General features: G+C 39.4%; 2 protein-coding genes and 1 long non-coding RNA gene across 6 annotated transcripts in view; 1 reads left to right on the top strand and 2 right to left on the bottom strand.

The window, feature by feature from the left end:
• ptprr (protein tyrosine phosphatase receptor type R) overlaps nt 1-388 on the bottom strand; it is a 64,985-nt gene extending 64,597 nt beyond the window's left edge. The window contains exon 1 of one of the 3 annotated variants that reach the window (XM_017710648.2): nt 1-388. This exon is cut by the window's left edge and continues 13 nt beyond it. In XM_017710648.2, coding sequence (XP_017566137.1) covers nt 1-48 — 48 coding nt within the window. In that variant the 5' untranslated portion in view covers nt 49-388. The other 2 variants (XM_017710649.2, XM_017710647.2) reach the window with 2 other exon arrangements.
• Nucleotides 389-5,458: 5,070 nt separating this feature from the next.
• On the bottom strand, nt 5,459-8,235 carry LOC108435074. 2 transcript variants are annotated; one of them, XR_005130949.1, is made up of 3 exons: nt 8,120-8,235; nt 7,036-7,236; nt 5,459-5,784 (listed from the first exon to the last, which is right to left on the bottom strand). It is a non-coding gene; the product is annotated as an uncharacterized LOC108435074 (long non-coding RNA). The 2 variants fall into 2 exon arrangements; XR_001858414.2 differs by having other exon boundaries at nt 8,124-8,235.
• Nucleotides 8,236-10,943: 2,708 nt separating this feature from the next.
• On the top strand, nt 10,944-19,858 carry LOC108435085 (tetraspanin-8). Its single transcript, XM_017710646.2, has 9 exons — nt 10,944-11,104; nt 11,308-11,364; nt 11,546-11,662; nt 15,185-15,259; nt 16,038-16,133; nt 16,406-16,531; nt 16,769-16,804; nt 16,882-16,965; nt 18,956-19,858. The coding sequence occupies exons 1-9, from the start codon at nt 10,979-10,981 to the stop codon at nt 19,091-19,093; spliced, it is 855 nt and encodes a 284-aa protein (XP_017566135.2). The 5' UTR covers nt 10,944-10,978; the 3' UTR covers nt 19,094-19,858.
• The last annotated feature ends 1,096 nt before the right edge of the window (nt 19,859-20,954 follow it).

Genomic DNA, 20,954 nt, shown 5'->3' with positions numbered 1-20,954 from the left:
TCTAAGCAGGAGAGAAAGCAGGACGCAGATGCCGTTTCGTCCATTCATGTCTCCGTGCACTCAGCACACCATCGAAACGAGCATTAGACCGTCTGCGCTGAGGATGAACAGAGACACGCCTTTTTATCGCGCTTTCCCCCAGAAAACGCGTGTACTCCGCTTACAATGCTCACTGAAACCTGAAACCTGCTGTGGCGGAGCGTCTCGCGTCCACGCTGCCGTGTCAGAGATGCGGTCTTGGACAGTCAGGGAGGATGGCGAGCATCAGCTGCACGCGCAGCTCATTCTTGCTGTGTGTGTACAGCTTTGTATTTAGCCCTTTGCGGGGACCAATGCCCTCATGCTGATGGCAAACATTGAAGAGCCTACATTTTTCTTGTATTTTCTCATCGATGTCCTCTTATGACCTTCATGTGATTCTATGTACCAGAAACAATGGTGATTCATTGTTTTTCATAACCACTAGCCAGCCTCTCTTCATCCCTTCAGAATGAAACAGGCTGTGTCAGTTACTGTGCCTTTAAGACTGATCATGCAAAAATGCCAGCTAATCATTGTCAATTCATCATGAATGCATTTGAATATCTTTTTTCAAAGCAGTCGAGGTTAACTGAGTAATTGCAACAGCCCTTCAATTGTAAATAAACAGGTGAGACAATTACAGGCCTCTCCAAACACAATGGGTGAGTGTGAAGAAAGGGAACCTGTTCAATCCAATATGCTGCCTTGTTTGTAGAGCACGCTGGATTGGGGTCTTTGCTGAGACCTCAGCTGTTGAAACTGGTCCACTTAGGTGTGTTAGTGTTGTAACTAAACATAGCCGTAATATTACGACTCTAGAAGTGTACAGAAACGATCTAGAACAATCTTGCATGCCCTATTCTCTCTCTCTCTCTCTCTCTCTCTCTCTCTCTCTCTCTCTCTCTCTCTCTCTCTCTCTCTCTCATTCTCTCTCACTCATTCTCTCTCTCTCTCACATTCTTTTTCTCTCTCATTGTCTCTCTCTCTCTCTCTCTCTCTCATTCTCTCTCACTCATTCTCTCTCTCTCTCACATTCTTTTTCTCTCTCATTGTCTCTCTCTCACTCTCTCTCTCTCTCTCTCTCTCATTCTCTCTCACTCATTCTCTCTCTCTCTCACATTCTTTTTCTCTCTCATTGTCTCTCTCTCACTCTCTCTCTCTCTCCCTGTCTCTCTCATTCTCTCTCTCTCTCTCTCTCTCTCTCTGTCTCTCTCATTCTCTCTCTCTCTCTCTCTCTGTCTCTCTCATTCTCTCTCACTCATTCTCTCTCTCTCACATTCTTTCTCTCTCTCATTCTCTCTCTCTCTCTCTCTGTCTCTCTCATTCTCTCTCACTCATTCTCTCTCTCTCTCACATTCTTTTTCTCTCTCATTGTCTCTCTCTCTCTCTCTCTCTCTCTCTCTCTCTCTCTGTCATTCTCTCTCTCTCTCTCTCGCTCGCTCTCTCTCTCTCTCTCTCTCTCCCTGTCTCTCTCATTCTCTCTCTCTCTTTCTCTCTCTCTCTCTCTCTCTCTCTCTCTCATTCTCTCTCTCTCCCTGTCTCTCTCATTCTCTCTCTCTCTCTCATTCTTTCTCTCTCTCATTCTCTGTCTGTCTCTCTCATTCTCTCCCTCTTTCTCTCTCTCTCACTCATTCTCTCTCTCTCATTCTTTTTCTCTCTCATTCTCTCTCTCTCTCATTCTTTATCATTCTCTCTCTCTCTCTCTCTCTCTCTCTCTCTCTCTCTCTCTCTCTCTCCCATTCTCTCTCTCCCATTCTCTCTCTCTCTCTCTCTCTCTCTCCCTCTCTTTCACCAAAGAGGGATATTGTTAGCAAAGCAGCGTAGTATATCTATGTCTCCACTACTGTAGTATGATTAGAATAATGGTCTCCTATGAAGAAACTGTAATACCATCCAAGCTAAGGAGTCATTCCATGAAAGGAGTGCAAATAGCTTAATTTACTTCAAAGTTCGTTTATGTGGCGTATGAAAAAAGTAAGTGAAAAAGATTTTTTCTACATGAATTTGGCCAGTTTTACATCTCTGCAGTTTACTTTGTTGCCTTCTCCATCCTTGACAGGGTCTGCGAATCATCACATGTTCAAAATGGGATTTTTATGATTTTTTTCATTATCCACAGTATTTGACACAGTATACTATGATCTGTGTCAAATTAGTGTGACCATTTGGCGTCGATCTTGTGGAATAACTATTAGACACTTTGTTGGGATGTCGAGAAGTAAAATATATCTGTCCCACATTTTTCACTGCATTTGTTACAGTGTATCACTGTATCATTTCCCTCCAAAATGTCATGTGACTTGTTAGTGTTACTAGGTCTCAGGTGTGCATAGGGAGCATGTGTGTTGAAATTTGTAGTACAGCTCTCACACTCTCTCATACTGGTCACTGAAAGTTCCCATATGGCACCTCATGGCAAAGAACTGAGGATCTTAAAAGATGAATTGTTGCACTACATGAAGATGGCCAAGGCTACACCCTGAAACTGAGCTGCAGCACAGTGGCCAAGATCATCCAGCATTTTAAAAGAGCAGGGTCCACTCAGAACAGACTTCGTGTTGGTCGTCCAAAGAAGCTGAATGCACGTGCTCAGCGTCACATCCAAATGCTGTCTTTGAAAGTTAGGCACAGGAGTGCTGTCAGCATTGCTGCAGAGATTGAAGAGGTGGGGGTCAGCCTACATCAAATTGGTCTGCATGGCTGTCACCCCAGAAGGAAGCCTCTTCTGAAGTCTGTACACAAGCAAGCCCGCAAACAGTTTGCTGAAGACATGTCAACAAAGGACATGGATTACTGGAACCATGTCCTATGGTCTGATGAAACCAACATTAATTTGTTTGGTTCAGATGGTCTCAAGCATGTGTGGCAGCAATGCCTACAGTCAAGCATGGTGGTGGGAATGTCATGGTCTGGGGCTGCATGAGTGCAGCAGGTGTTGGGGAGTTACATTTCATTGAGGGACACATGAACTCCAATATGTCCTGTGAAATACTGAAGCAGAGCGTGATCCCCTTCTTCCAGAAACTGGGTTGCAGGGCAATGTTTCAGCATGAAAATGACCCCAAACACACCTCTAAGATGACCACTGCTTTATTGAAGAGGCTGAGGGTAAGGGTGATGGACTGACCAAGCATGTCTCCAGACCTAAACCCAATAGAACATCTTTGGGGCATCCTTAAGCGGAAGGTGGAGGAGCGCAAAGTCTCAAATATCCACCAGCTCCGTGATGTCGTCATGGAGGAGTGGAAAAGCATTCCAGTGGCAACCTATGAAGCTCTGGTAAACTCCATGCCCAGGAGAGTTAAGGCAGTTCTGGAAAATAATGGTGGCCACACAAAATATTGACACTTCAGGAATGGTCTCTTAGGGGTGTACTCACTTGTGTTGCCGATGGTTTAGACATTAATGGCTGTATATTGAGTTATTTTGAGGGAAGAATAAATTTACCCTGTTATATAAGCTGCACACAGACTACTTTTCATTGTGTCAAAGTGTCATTTTGTCAGTGTTGTCCCATGAAAAGATAAACTTAAATATCTGAAATGTGAGGGGTGTACTCACTTTTGTGATACATTGTGTTTCTGATGCTTAACACTGACCATGCTGTCCAAACCACATTGCCATAGTATTGGTTCAGACTGTTTGTTTCTTTGGGGTAAACGTGATTGAAGAGTTTTTGAATTTCAAAAATTTCCATACTTGATGGCCATGCCTTCTAATCTCCTGAAAGAAGCTGTGTTGTAATGCAGTAGCACTGATTATTGAAGTAAAAGTTAGATAAATGAAACCAGCATTTTGTTATGCTAATTGTTAAGGAAGATTTTTGCACTGGAACTCAAGCAGACTCATTTCTCAGTTGTTTTAGTGGTGTTTCGTACAAAGGTGCAAGAGAATGGCAGTTAAATGTACAGCACCTTTTCTCTTTATCATTAGATCCATGTGGGAATTGTTAGAGATTCTCCACCTAGCAAGCTGAACAAGCCTTGTTTTAACATCAGTTCTCTAGAGAGCTTTTCGACAAGACAATTGGATGTGACAGCTACTACATGTGCATCAGCAAATTATGGAGCCAGGAAAATAAATTCCTGGGAGGATATTTTAATTTATAAATGTAACTTGCTGGTGGATATACCCCTCAGCATGTTGGGCACATGCATAGTTAAATTTAAGAAACAATGAAAAGTTACATTTGCTGTATACCCTAACTGTACAGTGCCATTGTTCAGTCTACCATTGTGTCCAAAATCAAGGTCATGCACTGTGAAAGAAAAACAGAATGTCCACCTCCATACTTTCTATTCAGTAAGCCATCAAGGTCATTATGCCTCATAAGATTTAGGTCTGCAGCCTCCATTAAGGTGTGTGGAAGAGAGTTTATTTATGCAATACTGAACAAAGTGGACAACTTTTCTAAATCTTTCAAATTTGTAAAGGAGGGCAAGAAAATGGACTTTGATTGTTATGATGAACTGTGTAAAGCAGCCAGCATACACAAGCTCCAGGCCATGGTTATCTTAATAAAAATAATAATAAAAACTATTAATAATAACCTATTTTTATATAGCACTTTTCATACATTTAAAGAGCTTGTGAGCTAAAAAAACAAGAAGGATAAAAAACTATCAAGAGGTAGTCACAGAAAGGTAGTCATCAGAGACTGATTTGTATAAATGCTCAAAAATTGTGGTTTTAGCACAAGACATTGGCATGGACTATAGGAACCAAGATGATTGCAGTACAGTTCATTTCTTATTGTTCATTTTGTAACTGCTGCCTTTAAGTCATCTGCAACTCTTTTCAAGTAACTGCTTGCTTCTTATCTTAATGAACAAATTGTACTGACAGGGATGTGTAAGATCTTTGCTAGGGCTCTGTAGCTTCTTCCATTCATGTGTTGTGACAATGTTGTCCCTGAGAACCTTAGGAAGCTCCGTTACCTTTACCATGATTGCTACACATTGCAAGAAAACTTCCCAACCAATGGTTATTTTATAATGGCACCAGATGTAATTTGCACAATAACATTTTTATTTTTGCAACATTATTATGTACAACTGGATTTAATTTTTAACATTTAAATATTTGTTTATTTTAATATAGGCAGATGCATATGTGGAGATAAGCAACGTTTATTAAGTGCAAATCCAGGGTCATGCTCAAGATGGTCCAGGGTCTTAGAGCCAACACGGATTAATTGGGGGGCAGACATGACAGACACCAGAATCCAACAGAACAAGCAACAGTACATAGACCAGTACAAACAACACAGCAGATAACAAAGACCAGCAAACACAAGGGGCAAACACAGGGCTTAAATACAACAGGGCTGACGAGGGACAGGTGGAAACAATCAGGGGCGGAGTCATGAAACGAGGGGGCTGGACCAAAACAAACACACATGGGCTAAACCAAAACAACATGAACACATGGACAGGACTGGGAGGGGCCACTCGTGACAATATGCACTGGAAGTATATTAAATAAAAAAAAATACAAGCCCCTCTGGTGTGTTAAGAGAGAGAAAACAGAGTGTGGGGTTCCCAGGATTGGGAACCATTGTCCAGGATTCTCACTGTTTCTCTTCACAGCATCCCTATAGGTGTATGGAGTAACACCCTCCTTCTGGTTGGACCAGACCGTGGACAGGGTGGGTCTGTCACATTCTTTCGCCCGAGACACTTCTTGGGGTATGTTTGATGCTCACCACCCCAAGGCCTTCTTGTCTGCACAGGCGAAACCAGCCCAAGACCACTGCGAACTTTGCTGGAGTGTGAAAAGGACACAGCCTAAGCTGAAATGGACAGCATGTTAAATTTGACATTTAATACCACTCACTGTAATGAATTCAAGACCGCCTCCAGGTCTGGTAAGTATTCCAGTGCTCCTGCCATTACCTATTAAATTCATCTTAAATAATGCTGTGCTGGAACAAATTTATACCCAAATTGGGTGAACGGTGCCATGGCCAGTGGCATCTCTAGAGGTTCATGGATAGGGGGGTCTGGGGGCATTTTTTAATGGCCCCAAAACGTCTGTTCGTCATAAAAATGAGTAGCAACAGCCAGAAAATGTATCAAAAAATGGCTATTTGGCCATTTGGTCAAATTGGCACAAGTAGATATGTCTCTTTGTAGTCCATATTAAGCACAGAGTCATGACTTAAACACTATATCTGTCCTCTTAGATAGGCACAGATAAAACAAAGTTACTGTAGTCATGCAGTGCTACATCTTCTGTCTTAGATATGCTGTAATGTCCTTTCCTATTCAAATACACACATTACAGATCATTTCAGTCTCTGTTGGTCTAATCAGAAAGAGTGTGATTGCAAGTGAGTAAAAGACCTAAAAACTAGTTATACTGACCAAAATTTGCCTCAAATCCACATTGTAGGTGTGTGTATTTACTGTGTGTGTGTATTGTAACTACTTACTGTTTCTCTGTGTTTTATAAAGCCTAATGTTTATATTAGTGACCTTTTAGCCAAAATCCTGTCTTAAACTTCAGTGGTTGTTACTGATGCTACTCTGCATAGCAGATAAAACCAGGGCCCTCCCACAGACCTGATATGATTGCCGTACTACTTATTAGGTCTGATATGATTGGTTGAGCCAAGTGTTCCACTTTTCAGGAACTGAGCAGCACAATTCCTTCCCCTCGTCAAGCCCTGCTATCACAGTATGCTGTGACGGGGGAATAAGAGGATTTGAACTAGGCCTAAAGCTGGCCTAGTAACACCTATGGCTGGGTGTGTATTATTTACTCAATCATTCTTTCACTTATACGTAAACAGAGAAAACGTCTACAGGTGATTTCAAGCATGGCATTTGTGTTAACTCTCCAAAAGGCAAAGAGGTCCAAGGACCTGTCACTAACAAGCCATCATCAGACTGAAAAATCAAAACAAACCCATCAGATAGATAGAAAAAACATGAAGTGTGGCCAAATCAGCTCTTCGGTACCAGAAGACACACCAAGATTCAAAAACACCAAAAGGTATACAAAGCATACTACCTCATTACATCTGTCAATCAGGGTGGAGGTAATCTTATGACACAGGCATGAATGGCTACCAGTGGAATGGACTCCTTGATGATTTGACTGCTGTCAAAAGGAGCAAAGCAGCGGGATGAATTCTGAAGTTATTATCTTCTATAGACTCCTTGGACGGTGCTTCACAGTGCTGATGGACAATGACCAGAAGCCATGTCAAAACTGAAGGTAAAAACACATGAAGAACAAGCTGGAACTGAAGACAGCAACAGTAAACCAATTTGTAAAACAGTATACGGACATATGTTTTTATATATTTGAAATACGTTTCAAATACATTCCAAACACTAACATACATTTCAAAATAAATTGCCATATTAACCAAATATATTTTCATATACATTTCTTTTCAGATGTATGGATAAATACTGCACATTGAAATGTATCATACAAAAATTAATGTATGTGAATATATTTATCAAATACGTTTGTAAATGTGTGAAAACACTGGATTGATGCATTGTTTGGAATACCTATTAAAATGAAAATAAAATTTGTATTACTAAATTGAATTTGTATGTACTACTTGTTTTTATGTTACTACTTGTTTTTATGTTGCACCTTCATGCCGAAGCAAATTCCTAGTCTGTGAATCCTGTTCATTGACAATGGCAATAAAACCTCTTCTGATTCTGATTCTGATTCCAGTATCTTAATTTTAGGTATCAGCAAGTAAACCTTTAACATGGCAAAGGCAAGTGTTGTAGGTATTAATAGGTATTGATAAACTGTGAAAATTAATTTCGATGATTTGATATCTTGTTTATCTTAAATACATTTTGTGTGAGCACTGTCGTACTGCATACGTACAATGGTTAATATAAAGTCAGTACATTCATTCAGTTCATGTATATTTAGTTATACCTGTAACTTTGTTAAAACTACATAATGTTGAATAAAATACAATAAAATTTATGTAACTATATTTAACAAATACACGTTTTCTTACATGAACTGGTTGTAATTGCTACACTATTCACCCCATTTGGATGTAAAAACCTTCAGCTTAAATCTGCACTTTGAGCTCAAATACATTGTTTAGTACCAACGTGTAACGGGGAGCGAGGTAGCGGACGCCTGTGCGGAGGTAAACGGCTTATTAAGGGCAAATCCAAAATCAGTGTCATAACGGTCCAGGGTCAATGAGCCAATACAGACAGATCGTGGGTCAGACATGACAAACAAACTACAAACAGACTCAAACAAACAAACATCAATACAACAAACAGGGCAAGGACAAAGGGCAAGGACAAAGGGCAAGGACAAAGGGCAAGGACAAAGGGCAAGGACAAAGACCAACACAAAGACCAGCGAACACTAAAGGCAAAACCCAGGGCTTAAATAACAATGGGTAAACGAAGGACAGGTGGAAAACAGGTGGAGACAGTAATGGGCAGAGACACAAAACGAGGGGGCTGGACTAGACAACCAAAAAAAAAAAAGCACAAGGACAAGACTGGGAGGGGCCAATCGTGACAGAACCCCCCCCCCAAAGGTGTGCACACTGAGGCGCACCATACAAAAAAATGAATAAATAAAAAAGAACAAAACAAACAGACACAAGAGACCAAAAACAAGGACAGAACCAAACTTGACACGGACAGGCACAGACACAGAAGCTGGAGCAGGAGAACACGGAACAGAAATCATGGGCACAGACACACGAGCAGAAGCAGAAACGGGCACAGAGGCAGAAACAGGCACAGAAGAAGACAACACCAGACACAGGAACAGACGAAACACGAACAGAATAAGGACAAAAAACGGAGGGAGGACGAGGAGGCACAACACAAAACAAGACGACAGGAGAAACAGAGATGAGTGAAACAAGAACGCAAGACAGACCATGCAAAAGACAGGGAAACAGGAACCAAGACCAACACAGGCACAGAAACAGGCACACAGACAGAAACAGAAACAGAAACAAAAGGAGACACAGGAACAGGAACAACAGAAATGGGAACGGACACAGACACAACAGTAGGGAACAAGACAACGCCAGGGACCAAAAACAAAGCAACAGAAACAGCAGACATGGGAGGTACAGAAGGACCACGGGGAACAGAGACAGGAGGAATGGGAGGCCCATGGGGAACAGAGACAGGCAAGGGTGGGATGGGTGGGAACAAAGGGGCCTGCTACGACGTCCACGGGGGCAGGCGGGCCTGCTACGACATCCACCGAGACTGGTGGCAGGTCCGGAGGTGCAGGAGTGCCAAGGGGTGCGGCCACGGGATCAGGAGGGCCGCAGGGCGCGGCCACGGGATCAGGCTTTTGGGTTGGGGACCTCTGCTCCAACCTGGAGGAACAGACAGACATGGGACCCACTCGGCCATTCCCAAGGCTCACTCGAGCTATAGGCAGCTCGCAATGGCTCTTGAGACCGAGCCGAGTACCATAGTATGGGTTATCTGTATATTTCAACCATCTCACCTCAACTTGAGCTGCAGGTCGCTCCTCCCTGCAGCGTTGTTCAAGCCGGGTGGACCCAAGGCGCTTACCTGAGTGCTCATCGTCCGTTCATACAAGACTGTAGAGAACTGTTCTTTATTAGCAATTTTGGCATGTGCTATTTTCTAGTGAACCACAGGCTGGCAGTATAGGTTCTGTAGTAAGCTTTTGTAAGGCGGAGCCAAAGTAGTAGCCCAGTCAGTTCCAGCTAAAAAGTAGAACAGGGTGTGTGATGCAACAATAAAAGCGGAGTACGAAGTTCCCTCTTGTCTCTCCTCAGTTTGTTGAGTGTCCAACAAAATACGCTACAGAGACCGACGAGACGCTCGTGCTCCCTCAGCACCAGGGGATTCACTCTCACTGGCAGGGCAACGGTACAACCACAAACCAGTATGTCGCTTACCTGCTGCGTCTAGAGAAAGTGTCTTTGCTAGTTACCAGTAGGTTAGAGAGAAAGACGGTCCTGAGCTCAGATACTGCCAGAAACAAAGAGTCACTGTAGATATAGAGAGAAAGACTAACAGAGAAACACAGAACTCTGCCAATCAATGCAATAAAATACAGTAAACTACAGTACACAGTGCATTCAACAATACAGTAAACTACAGTACACAGTGCATTCAACAATACAGTAAACTACATTACACAGTGCAATACAATAAAATACAGTAAACTACAATACACAGTGCATTCAACAATACAGTAAACTACAGTACACAGTGCATTCAACAATACAGTAAACTACAATACACAGTGCAATACAATAAAATACAGTAAACTACAGTACACAGTGCATTCAACAATACAGTAAACTACAGTACACAGTGCATTCAACAATACAGTAAACTACAATACACAGTGCAATACAATAAAATACAGTAAACTACAGTACACAGTGCATTCAACAATACAGTAAACTACAATACCCAGTGCAATACAATACATTTTTTATTTAGGCATTAGAAATTGTCCAGCAAATTAACATGAGCCTAATAACTAACTGTAATTTAACTTTTGTACTTTAACTCAAAAACCCAAAAGAAGTCGAATTTTGTGGCCACAGTGCGGCTTTATTTAGAACTTGAATGGGCAGAGTACAAAGCCCAGCAGGTCTCTTAGCTGCTAGGGTCTTACTGCTCTCTGGCACTGGCTGACCAGCTCACTTAGGCCTACTACCACAGCAGCTCCAGGACTTTAGAACTACGCTGCGGCAGCAGGATGCAGTGCAGTGAAGCTGGAAGTTGTGAAAATGGTTTAAATTTCTTTTGGAAAGCCAGTTTTTGTTGCTGATAAAAGCGTGTAAACAAGTTAGTTAAATCCGGAAATGAGTCTGTTGAGCAACAACAGACATTTTTCAACATGGGAACAGTGTGGCTATTCTCTCCAGCGCTTACTGGAAGGCCCGCCCTATGTTTGAGAAGTTCAGCCCACTTCCCGTCTTCATTTTGGAAACATGGGAATGCAGGACCGTCCCACCGTCAGTCGGTTCTCCGTTTCCGTCAGAAAAGCTGCTCCGAAAATGGCGAAAATAAACCCGTGTTTCAGGAGGATTTTCGTTTTTTTTAACGTCCTTTTTGCGGTAAGAGTTGAAAATCATAGCATTACGCTTGCCGTCGCGCGCTGTGGAAGCCGGTCCGCTGGGCTTTTATACAAACTTTGGACTAACTGTTGTGCTGCACTGCCGCGGCTACTTGACGCTGAATTGAGATACTGTGTATTTAACCGTGATGAAGCTGTTTGTTCTTCACTGATGTGATTATTATCACCATTGCTTGATTGTAGATATTTGGGGCTGTGGCTCTGGGCCTGGGTTTGTTGGTTCATATCCAGCTGGATGAGGTAAGAGCACCTGACCTGAAAAGTGGACTGAGAAGGACACATATCAGTACCTCAGCACTGCCCAGCACTGACCACTGAATTACACTGTTAAAAGCAGCGCTACGCGCAGGCTAGATGTCTGGTTGTCTGGTGTGTCTTCACAGAATTTGCTGTTTGAGTTGTTTTTTCTCTTCTTAATTAGCATGAAGACAAGTTTTCTGCAGTCATCGTCTTGGTGGTTTTCGGAGCCGTCACCTTCGTCCTTGCTGTTCTGGGAGCTTATGGCGCTCAGAAAGAGAACACGAATGTGCTGATCGCGGTAGGTTAAAAATCTGCGTCACACGGCCAGATGTTCAAGTGCGAAAGCAGAGGAACCTGCTGGAGCAGACTGTTAGTAGTGTTAGTACTGTTAAAGCTTTTAGTACTGTTAGTACTGTTAAAGCTTTTAGTACTGTTAGTACTGTTAGTACTGTTAAAGCTTTTAGTACTGTTAGTACTGTTAAAGCTTTTAGTACTGTTAGTACTGTTAGTACTGTTAAAGCTTTTAGTACTGTTAGTACTGTTAAAGCTTTTAGTACTGTTAGTACTGTTAGTACTGTTAAAGCTTTTAGTACTGTTAGTACTGTTAAAGCTTTTAGTACTGTTAGTACTGTTAGTACTGTTAAAGCTTTTAGTACTGTTAGTACTGTTAGTACTGTTAAAGCTTTTAGTACTGTTAGTACTGTTAAAGCTTTTAGTACTGTTAGTACTGTTAGTAGTGTTAGTGCTGTTAAAGCTTTTAGTACTGTTAGTACTGTTAAAGCTTTTAGTACTGTTAGTACTGTTAGTACTGTTAGTAGTGTTAGTACTGTTAAAGCTTTTAGTACTGTTAGTACTGTTAGTAGTGTTAGTACTGTTAAAGCTTTTAGTACTGTTAGTACTGTTAGTAGTGTTAGTACTGTTAAAGCTTTTAGTACTGTTAGTACTGTTAGTACTGTTAGTAGTGTTAGTACTGTTAAAGCTTTTAGTACTGTTAGTACTGTTAGTAGTGTTAGTACTGTTAAAGCTTTTAGTACTGTTAGTACTGTTAAAGCTTTTAGTACTGTTAGTAGTGTTAGTACTGTTAAAGCTTTTAGTACTGTTAGTACTGTTAAAGCTTTTAGTACTGTTAGTAGTGTTAGTACTGTTAAAGCTTTTAGTACTGTTAGTACTGTTAAAGCTTTTAGTACTGTTAGTACTGTTAGTAGTGTTAGTACTGTTAAAGCTTTTAGTACTGTTAGTACTGCTAGTACTGTTAAAGCTTTTAGTACTGTTAGTGCTGTTAAAGCTTTTAGTACTGTTAGTACTGTTAAAGCTTTTAGTACTGTTAGTAGTGTTAGTACTGTTAAAGCTTTTAGTACTGTTAGTACTGTTAAAGCTTTTAGTACTGTTAGTAGTGTTAGTACTGTTAAAGCTTTTAGTACTGTTAGTACTGTTAAAGCTTTTAGTACTGTTAGTACTGTTAGTAGTGTTAGTACTGTTAAAGCTTTTAGTACTGTTAGTACTGTTAAAGCTTTTAGTACTGTTAGTAGTGTTAGTACTGTTAAAGCTTTTAGTACTGTTAGTACTGTTAGTAGTGTTAGTACTGTTAAAGCTTTTAGTACTGTTAGTACTGTTAAAGCTTTTAGTACTGTTAGTACTGTTAGTGCTGCTAAAGCTTTTAGTACTGTTAGTGCTGTTAGTACTGTTAGTACTGTTAAAGCTTTTAGTACTGTTAGTACTGCTAAAGCTTTTAGTACTGTTAGTACTGTTAAAGCTTTTAGTACTGTTAGTACTGCTAGTACTATTAAAGCTTTTAGTACTGTTAGTACTGTTAAAGCTTTTAGTAGTGTTAGTACTGTTGGTAGTGTTAGTACTGTTAAAGCTTTTAGTACTGTTAGTACTGCTAGTACTGTTAAAGCCTTTAGTACTGTTAGTGCTGTTAAAGCTTTTAGTACTGTTAGTACTGTTAAAGCTTTTAGTACTGTTAGTACTGTTAGTACTGCTAAAGCTTTTAGTACTGTTAAAGCTTTTAGTACTGTTAGTACTGTTAGTACTGTTAGTACTGCTAAAGCTTTTAGTACTGTTAGTACTGTTAAAGCTTTTAGTACTGTTAGTACTGCTAGTACTGTTAAAGCTTTTAGTACTGTTAGTAGTGTTAGTACTGTTAAAGCTTTTAGTACTGTTAGTACTGTTAGTAGTGTTAGTACTGTTAAAGCTTTTAGTACTGTTAGTACTGTTAGTAGTGTTAGTACTGTTAAAGCTTTTAGTACTGTTAGTACTGTTAAAGCTTTTAGTACTGTTAGTACTGTTAGTGCTGCTAAAGCTTTTAGTACTGTTAGTGCTGTTAGTACTGTTAGTACTGTTAAAGCTTTTAGTACTGTTAGTACTGCTAAAGCTTTTAGTACTGTTAGTACTGTTAAAGCTTTTAGTACTGTTAGTACTGCTAGTACTGTTAAAGCTTTTAGTACTGTTAGTACTGTTAAAGCTTTTAGTAGTGTTAGTACTGTTGGTAGTGTTAGTACTGTTAAAGCTTTTAGTACTGTTAGTACTGCTAGTACTGTTAAAGCTTTTAGTACTGTTAGTGCTGTTAAAGCTTTTAGTACTGTTAGTACTGTTAAAGCTTTTAGTACTGTTAGTACTGTTAGTACTGCTAAAGCTTTTAGTACTGTTAGTACTGTTAAAGCTTTTAGTACTGTTAGTACTGCTAGTACTGTTAAAGCTTTTAGTACTGTTAGTACTGTTAAAGCTTTTAGTACTGTTAGTACTGTTAAAGATTTTAGTAGTGTTAGTACTGTTGGTAGTGTTAGTACTGTTAGTACTGTTAAAGCTTTTAGTACTGCTAGTACTGTTAAAGCTTTTAGTACTGTTAGTACTGTTAAAGCTTTTAGTACTGTTAGTGCTGTTAAAGCTTTTAGTACTGTTAGTACTGTTAGTGCTGTTAAAGCTTTTAGTACTGTTAGTGCTGTTAAAGCTTTTAGTACTGTTAGTACTGTTAGTGCTGTTAAAGCTTTTAGTACTGTTAGTGCTGTTAGTGCTGTTAAAGCTTTTAGTACTGTTAGTGCTGTTAAAGCTTTTAGTACAGTTAGTACTGCTAGTACTGTTAAAGCTTTTAGTACTGCTAGTACTGTTAAAGCTTTTAGTACTGTTAGTACTGTTAAAGCTTTTAGTACTGTTAGTACTGTTAGTGCTGTTAAAGCTTTTAGTACTGTTAGTGCTGTTAAAGCTTTTAGTACTGCTAGTACTGTTAAAGCTTTTAGTACTGTTAGTACTGTTAAAGCTTTTAGTACTGTTAGTACTGTTAGTGCTGTTAAAGCTTTTAGTACTGTTAGTGCTGTTAAAGCTTTTAGTACTGTTAGTACTGTTAGTGCTGTTAAAGCTTTTAGTACTGTTAGTGCTGTTAAAGCTGTTAGTGCTGTTAAAGCTTTTAGTACTGTTAGTACTGTTAAAGCTTTTAGTACTGTTAGTGCTGTTAGTGCTGTTAACTTTTAGTACTGTTAGTGCTGTTAGTACTGTTACTGCTTTTAGTGCTTTTAGTACTGTTATTACTGTTTGTACTGTTAGTACTGTTACTGCTTTTAGTACTGTTATTACTGTTAGCACTGTTACTGCTTTTAGTACTGTTATTACTGTTAGTGCTTTTAGTCCTTTTATTACTGTTATTACTGTTAGTACTATTAGTGCTATTAGTACTGTTTTTATTAGTACTGCTTTTAGTGCTTTTAGTACTGTTAGTGCTCCTAATGCTGTTAGTACATTTAGTGCTAAAACAAGTCTTTTTTTGGTCGAGACGAACACAGCGATTTTTTTTTTTTTTTCATGATGCCACTTTTCTGTCTCACAGTTTTTCGTCTTCATGTGTGTGGGGACAATTGTTCTTCTGCGCATAGCCATTGTAATGGCGATCTCACATCAAGGGGTATTGGAGCCTACTTTCACTTCTCTATCATCAAATAAAGCTAGTTTCACTAACACTCTGTAAACTCGTAGCCACAGCGGGATTAGAGAGGTTTACAAGATTTGGTGCAGAATTTCAGTTATTTATGTGTAAACAAAGTCATTCAGAGTGGTTTTGTGTGAAATGGTCAGTTATAGAGAAACTTTTGACTTTCTACATTGTCTTCAGTGCAAGTGTAGCTGTTTTATTTTATTACAAAAGTTTTCTTTTGGGTACTATGTTGCCATGAATGTCTTTAACAAAAATATTCGAGGCCAAAACCATGTCCCAAAACTATCATAAAACAATGTTCTTGGGCATCATGCAGCCTATTTGAAGGATTTCATTCCAGAATGCATTTCAAGAATTTTCATATTTTTTTGTTTAAATTTTTAAATAATGAATGCACTAATGGGCATACAGTATTTTGGAGTGAAACTCTTCATTTGTAACGATTTCATGCAATAGAGAGGTAACTTTTTTGGGAGGTAACTTTTAGAAGCGTTTGAAGCGTCATATACATGGTTCATATCACAACTGTGAATAATTCCGACACGGTACATTTCTGTACAGCAGAGAATCTTGCATTAAACCATGCTGAATGATTTTGTTTATATCTTAAGAATTAGGAGAAAGCACAGTGATTCAGTGTTGTATGCAAGTATGAGCAAGCATGGTAAGAACTTTCTCTGGACGGAACTGGTTTTGACTGCAGTTCTTGCCTTCTCTTCCATTTATTTATTTATTTACATTCAATCAGCTGACATTGGTGATCAAGGAGGAATTTAACAAGGCTGTACCTCTGGATGAAGCTAGTGGGGATATCAAGACCACCATGGATTATATTCAGAAGCAGGTATATCCAAATCCAGTTATGCACCTTACAAGCTGTGGTGCTCGGGTTTTAAATGAATATTGCAGTGTTTTTAAACCCGAGGTCTATCCACTGTATCTGTAGCATGTGGTTGATCCCACACAAAAAGTGCTATTTCTCAAAATAAACCAATAGAAGCCAATGGGCATTGCTTTTAATGCGTAGTGTATTCCTTTAACGTGTGTTAATGTTGCTGAGGATGATGCTACTGGATTCTTGGAGTCTTTTCACAGAATTGTATATGTTTTGACCAGGCCAAGTGTTGCGGACTCTTTAATGGCCACCAGGACTGGGGAGACCATGTTCCTGAATCATGTGATTGTGGAAGTGACGAGACTGAGCAGTGTCACAAGATCCACTCCAGAAACCCTTACATGCAGGTGCAGAGTCATTCAGATATCCAGAGCTTTAATTCAGGATGAGGACTAAAGTCACCAAAAGTGTAACACACAACAAAAAAGAATGACCACATAGTTTGATTAACATACAGAGATAGTTTCATAAGTGTTCAGCAATTTTCTGCTAGTGTGCAAATTCGTCCTGTACCACAACACAAACAAACTGTTGCATAGTGTATATTCATGGGTGTCTTGCAATGTTCATTTTGCTTCCTGCAGGTACTTGGGGTGCAGAGCAAGATGGTCTACTCAAAGGTGAGATGTCTTATCTTTAATATCACTTCATATCTCACTCATAAACTCCTTATTAATCGTTTTTTTCCCAAATTCAGTCATGTGGCTCCATGATGATGGAATATATCATTTTGGTGTTTGACGTCACCTTGGGTTTGCTGTTTGGATTCGCGGCTTTGGCTGTAAGTACACTGTTTGCTCCTTTTTTTGAGTGGAGGTGGGTTCCTTTTAGCATGAAGCTGGGATAACCCCAGAAAGGGAGGGCGGAAACACTAACTAAAAGAAGAACAGATGCACAGTAATATTGTGAAAACAGTGTTGGCGTATAAATAGCAGCTTATATCTGACTGATGATTCAAACGGATATTTGAAAGAACAGAATGTTTAGGCAATGCTCGACTTTGCGGTTGAAACCCTCTACAAATCACTGTGATAGTTCAGTGTAGTGTTGATCCAGCCTGGCTCTGTCCCAGTTTTTCCAGAATTCCTATATCCTTAAAAAAAGCCTGTATAATTTTGTGCTTGTTAAGTCAGTTAATTTATTTAATAAATAAATATGCTGTAGTACGTACTGGATAGTTATAGAATTGTTCTTGAGTACATTTAAAATGCGCTACAAAACAAAGAACACAGTCTGAAAGCTTATGTTTCTTTGTGCTAGGAAACATGAAGAAATCCCAGATGTACCAATCAAAAGTTTAGAATCACTTCTAACGTTAAAAATTGTCAAATACTATAAACTAGACACCAAATATTTTAAGATGTTGTTTACTAATTAAAGTTTTAATAGATGATATATTGTAATTGTTTCTGTTAATTCCTTTACATTATCAGCACTTTTCAAATGCAAGCCATTCTGGGTATTACTAATTATTATTATTATTATTATTATTATTATTATTATTATTATTTTATTAATTCTGTACAGCTTTCCCTGTCACTATGGAATCATATTACAGCTCATTGTGTGTCATTCTGAACACAACAAAATTTTCACATCTTGCAGATTCCTACAGCAGTAGGAAGTAGTTGAAACCTGCAGCATCTTAATAGAATCATTTTGTACGTGTACCTTCAGTAAGAATGTATATTATGAAGATCAGTGACGTCAAACTGCTGCTGTTGATTTAGGTTAGATTATTTTGCTCCAAGTGTGTCGTCTTGCATGTGGTTTTACCACAAGTTGCAGTTGCAGTGTTTGTGATGAGAAGTTTCCAAAATGGTTCTCAGACTCAGTTGTGGTAGGGATTTTACCTGTAGTGCGTCATGAATGTTGGCCCTGCAGAAACTTCATCTGAATCAAAACCTTTTCATCTGAATCAAAACCTATTCCACAGCCGTCACCATTACCACACTGGATTTTACACAGAATTCAGAAAATTTCACACGATACCATGTTTTGTTTAAAAATCTCACAGTACAGAAGAGTTATGATTTCAGATTTCACATTGACTTTAAAGCAAAACCTTGGCAAAAATCAAATTTACACAGATTTTACACCAAACGTAGTCGGCCAAGACATGTTTCACGTATGAAGTTTGCCTCTTTCATTTTGCACTGGAGCTATGAGGCTAGTGTTGCCCCAGTTTCAACTGCATGCTTAGATAATCACAACCCCATTTTGAGCTGTTTGTCAGACTTCAAGATGGCTGCTTTTATTTGTATGTTTGTTAAATGTTATGCAGCATTTTTGTCTGCTTTGGGGGAAACTATACATTTGTATGAATTTGTAAACTGGGAAAAAAGGAAAAAAAAAAAAACTAGTTTTAGTCTAGTAAATCTCTCTCTCTCTCTCTCTCTCTCTCTCTCTCTCTCTCTCTCTCTCTGTCTCTCTCTCTCTCTGTCTCTCTCTCTCTCTGTCTCTCTCTCTCTCTGTCTCTCTCTCTCTCTCTCTCTCTCTCTCTCTCTCTCTCTCTCTCTCTCTCTGTCTCTCTGTCTCTCTCTCTCTCTCTCTGTCTCTCTCTCTCTCTCTCTCTCTCTCTCTCTCTGTCTGTCTCTCTCTCTCTCTCTCTCTCTCTCTCTCTCTCTGTCTCTCTCTCTGTCTCTCTCTCTCTCTCTCTCTCTCTCTCTCTCTGTCTGTCTCTCTCTCTCTCTCTCTCTCTCTCTCTCTCTCTCTCTCTCTCTCTCTCTCTCTCTCTCTCTCTCTCTCTCTCTCTCTCTCTCTCTGTGCAGCTTTTGGGAGGAGTGATGTCACTCGCAATGATTATCTGTATCACTGCTATTCCACGTCCCAAGAGCATCAGCACTCCGCCCATCTTCGCCATCAGCCCTCATCCACCAAAGTACTCTGAGCTCATCGCATCTGCCTAATAAGAGCACTTTGCTCATTTGCTTAAACATTTAGCCCAAAGAGCTTTGCTGGTTGCTCCTATGGATTATACTGATTTGATAAATTGCACTTATCTCTGACATTAGCACCATTTTATTTGTTCATGTTTCATTTATGGTATTTTGTTTGCTCTACTGGAAAGCGTTGTAGGTCAGGCTCTCAAATCAACTTTCATTTCTTTGCTCTGAAACATTTTCTTGAAAAGGGGATTTTTTTTTTAGTTTAAAGCTTTACATTTATGGTTCAGTTTAATATATAATTTTTTCTGCTGTTGTACTGTTTGCAAATGACCTTCTACTCAAGTGCAGTGGTCACCGACCCTGCTTCTGGAGATCTGCCTTCCTGCAGACTTTAGCTGTAACCTTAACCAACCACTCCTGATATTATTGCCTTCAGAACTCTTTCAACTTGATTAGCTGAATGAGCCCTGTCAGTTTTGGGTTGGAGTCTAAACCTGCAGGGAAATAGATCTCCAGGAGGAGCAGTGATGTCCTTTGAGTCTAGCGTATGATAAACAAAGGTCAGGAGGGGTACTGGTCACGACAGGGGTAGAGGGCCAGATTCCCGCACAGTGTGGCAGTTTTTGCTGCCCAAACACACCTGATTTAACTTGGCACTTACTAAGTTTAGAATATGAATGTATTTCCTGCAGTGACCTTTTTTATAAGTATATATTTTCTATCAGAGGATGTGACTAATAAATAACGCATGAGTATTTCCTACAATAAATCTAACTATAACCATAAGCTTGATGGCCTTGTTATTGACTCACTAAGGCTGTTTTTGAACAAAATGCAACAGCTACTGTTTGTGTTTTTAGGTTTTTGTCTGTTGTGAATGACTTTCTAATTTGCATGTGTACTCACTGAGTTTCATTCCACAGAGAATAGCTTATGGTAAACTATGATAAATTCTAGATGCATGGGGCAAGACGTGCTTGATCTTGTTGGTACAGGAATGTATTTTTGCGGGGCGGTATGTCGTGCGTTTCAATGCATTTCTGCATAGGATGATGTTTGAGCTCCTACAAAATATGTAATTGCAACTGGCTTACAGTGAAGTTAAAGGTGGAGTAAGTGGTTTATGTTAGAAATATGTTTTGTTATTTCTTCAAACCCTCTTTACATCCCAATAGTTGGTTGATTTTTTTTTTCTTTTCTTTTCAACTCCCTGGTTTCTAAAATCATTAACTGAAGCATTGAAAGCTGTTCAATAGAAATTTAATGTGAATTTTTAAAATGCATTTTTGAAATAATGACACATTTTTTATGTGTTGTCTGAAGTGAAGTTTTCTGTTCTCAGAACTTGCCAGAACAGAGTATTGGTAATTGGATGTCTGAAGAGTTTAATGCCTGTAGAACTCCCTCACAGAAGAATATTACACATATATGATGTGTGCATGTACATTTTATTTATATATGTATATATACATACACACACACACACATTTATTTTATTATTTATTTTTTATATCTATTCATGCTGGAGGTGTACATGCAGGGTGTAAAAGAAACCACAGTACCACAGAAACCTGGGAACTGCGGGCCTCATTGTGAAAAGTGCAGGTGTGTAGTGTTCCAGAATGCAAATTGACATTAAAAAAAAAGAGGTTGACTCGTTGGAAATGTTACTCGTTCCAATGTGCTCTTCATTGTGCACTAGTCCCCATACACATACCCAGGTCAACGTGACCAGCTCATCTTGTGCTTATCCATCAAGCATAATCATATCATGCTTTTTTGCAACACAGAATGTCTGGACACAACAGATGACGAATGGTTCTTGAGGCTTATCCTGAAGATATTTGGTTCCATTAAAGTAATTTTTCATCGTAAATCCTAA

This window comes from Pygocentrus nattereri, chromosome 1 (assembly GCF_015220715.1).
Source record: "Pygocentrus nattereri isolate fPygNat1 chromosome 1, fPygNat1.pri, whole genome shotgun sequence".
NCBI lineage: Eukaryota > Metazoa > Chordata > Actinopteri > Characiformes > Serrasalmidae > Pygocentrus > Pygocentrus nattereri.
This window is presented reverse-complemented; position numbering and strand designations above follow the sequence as displayed.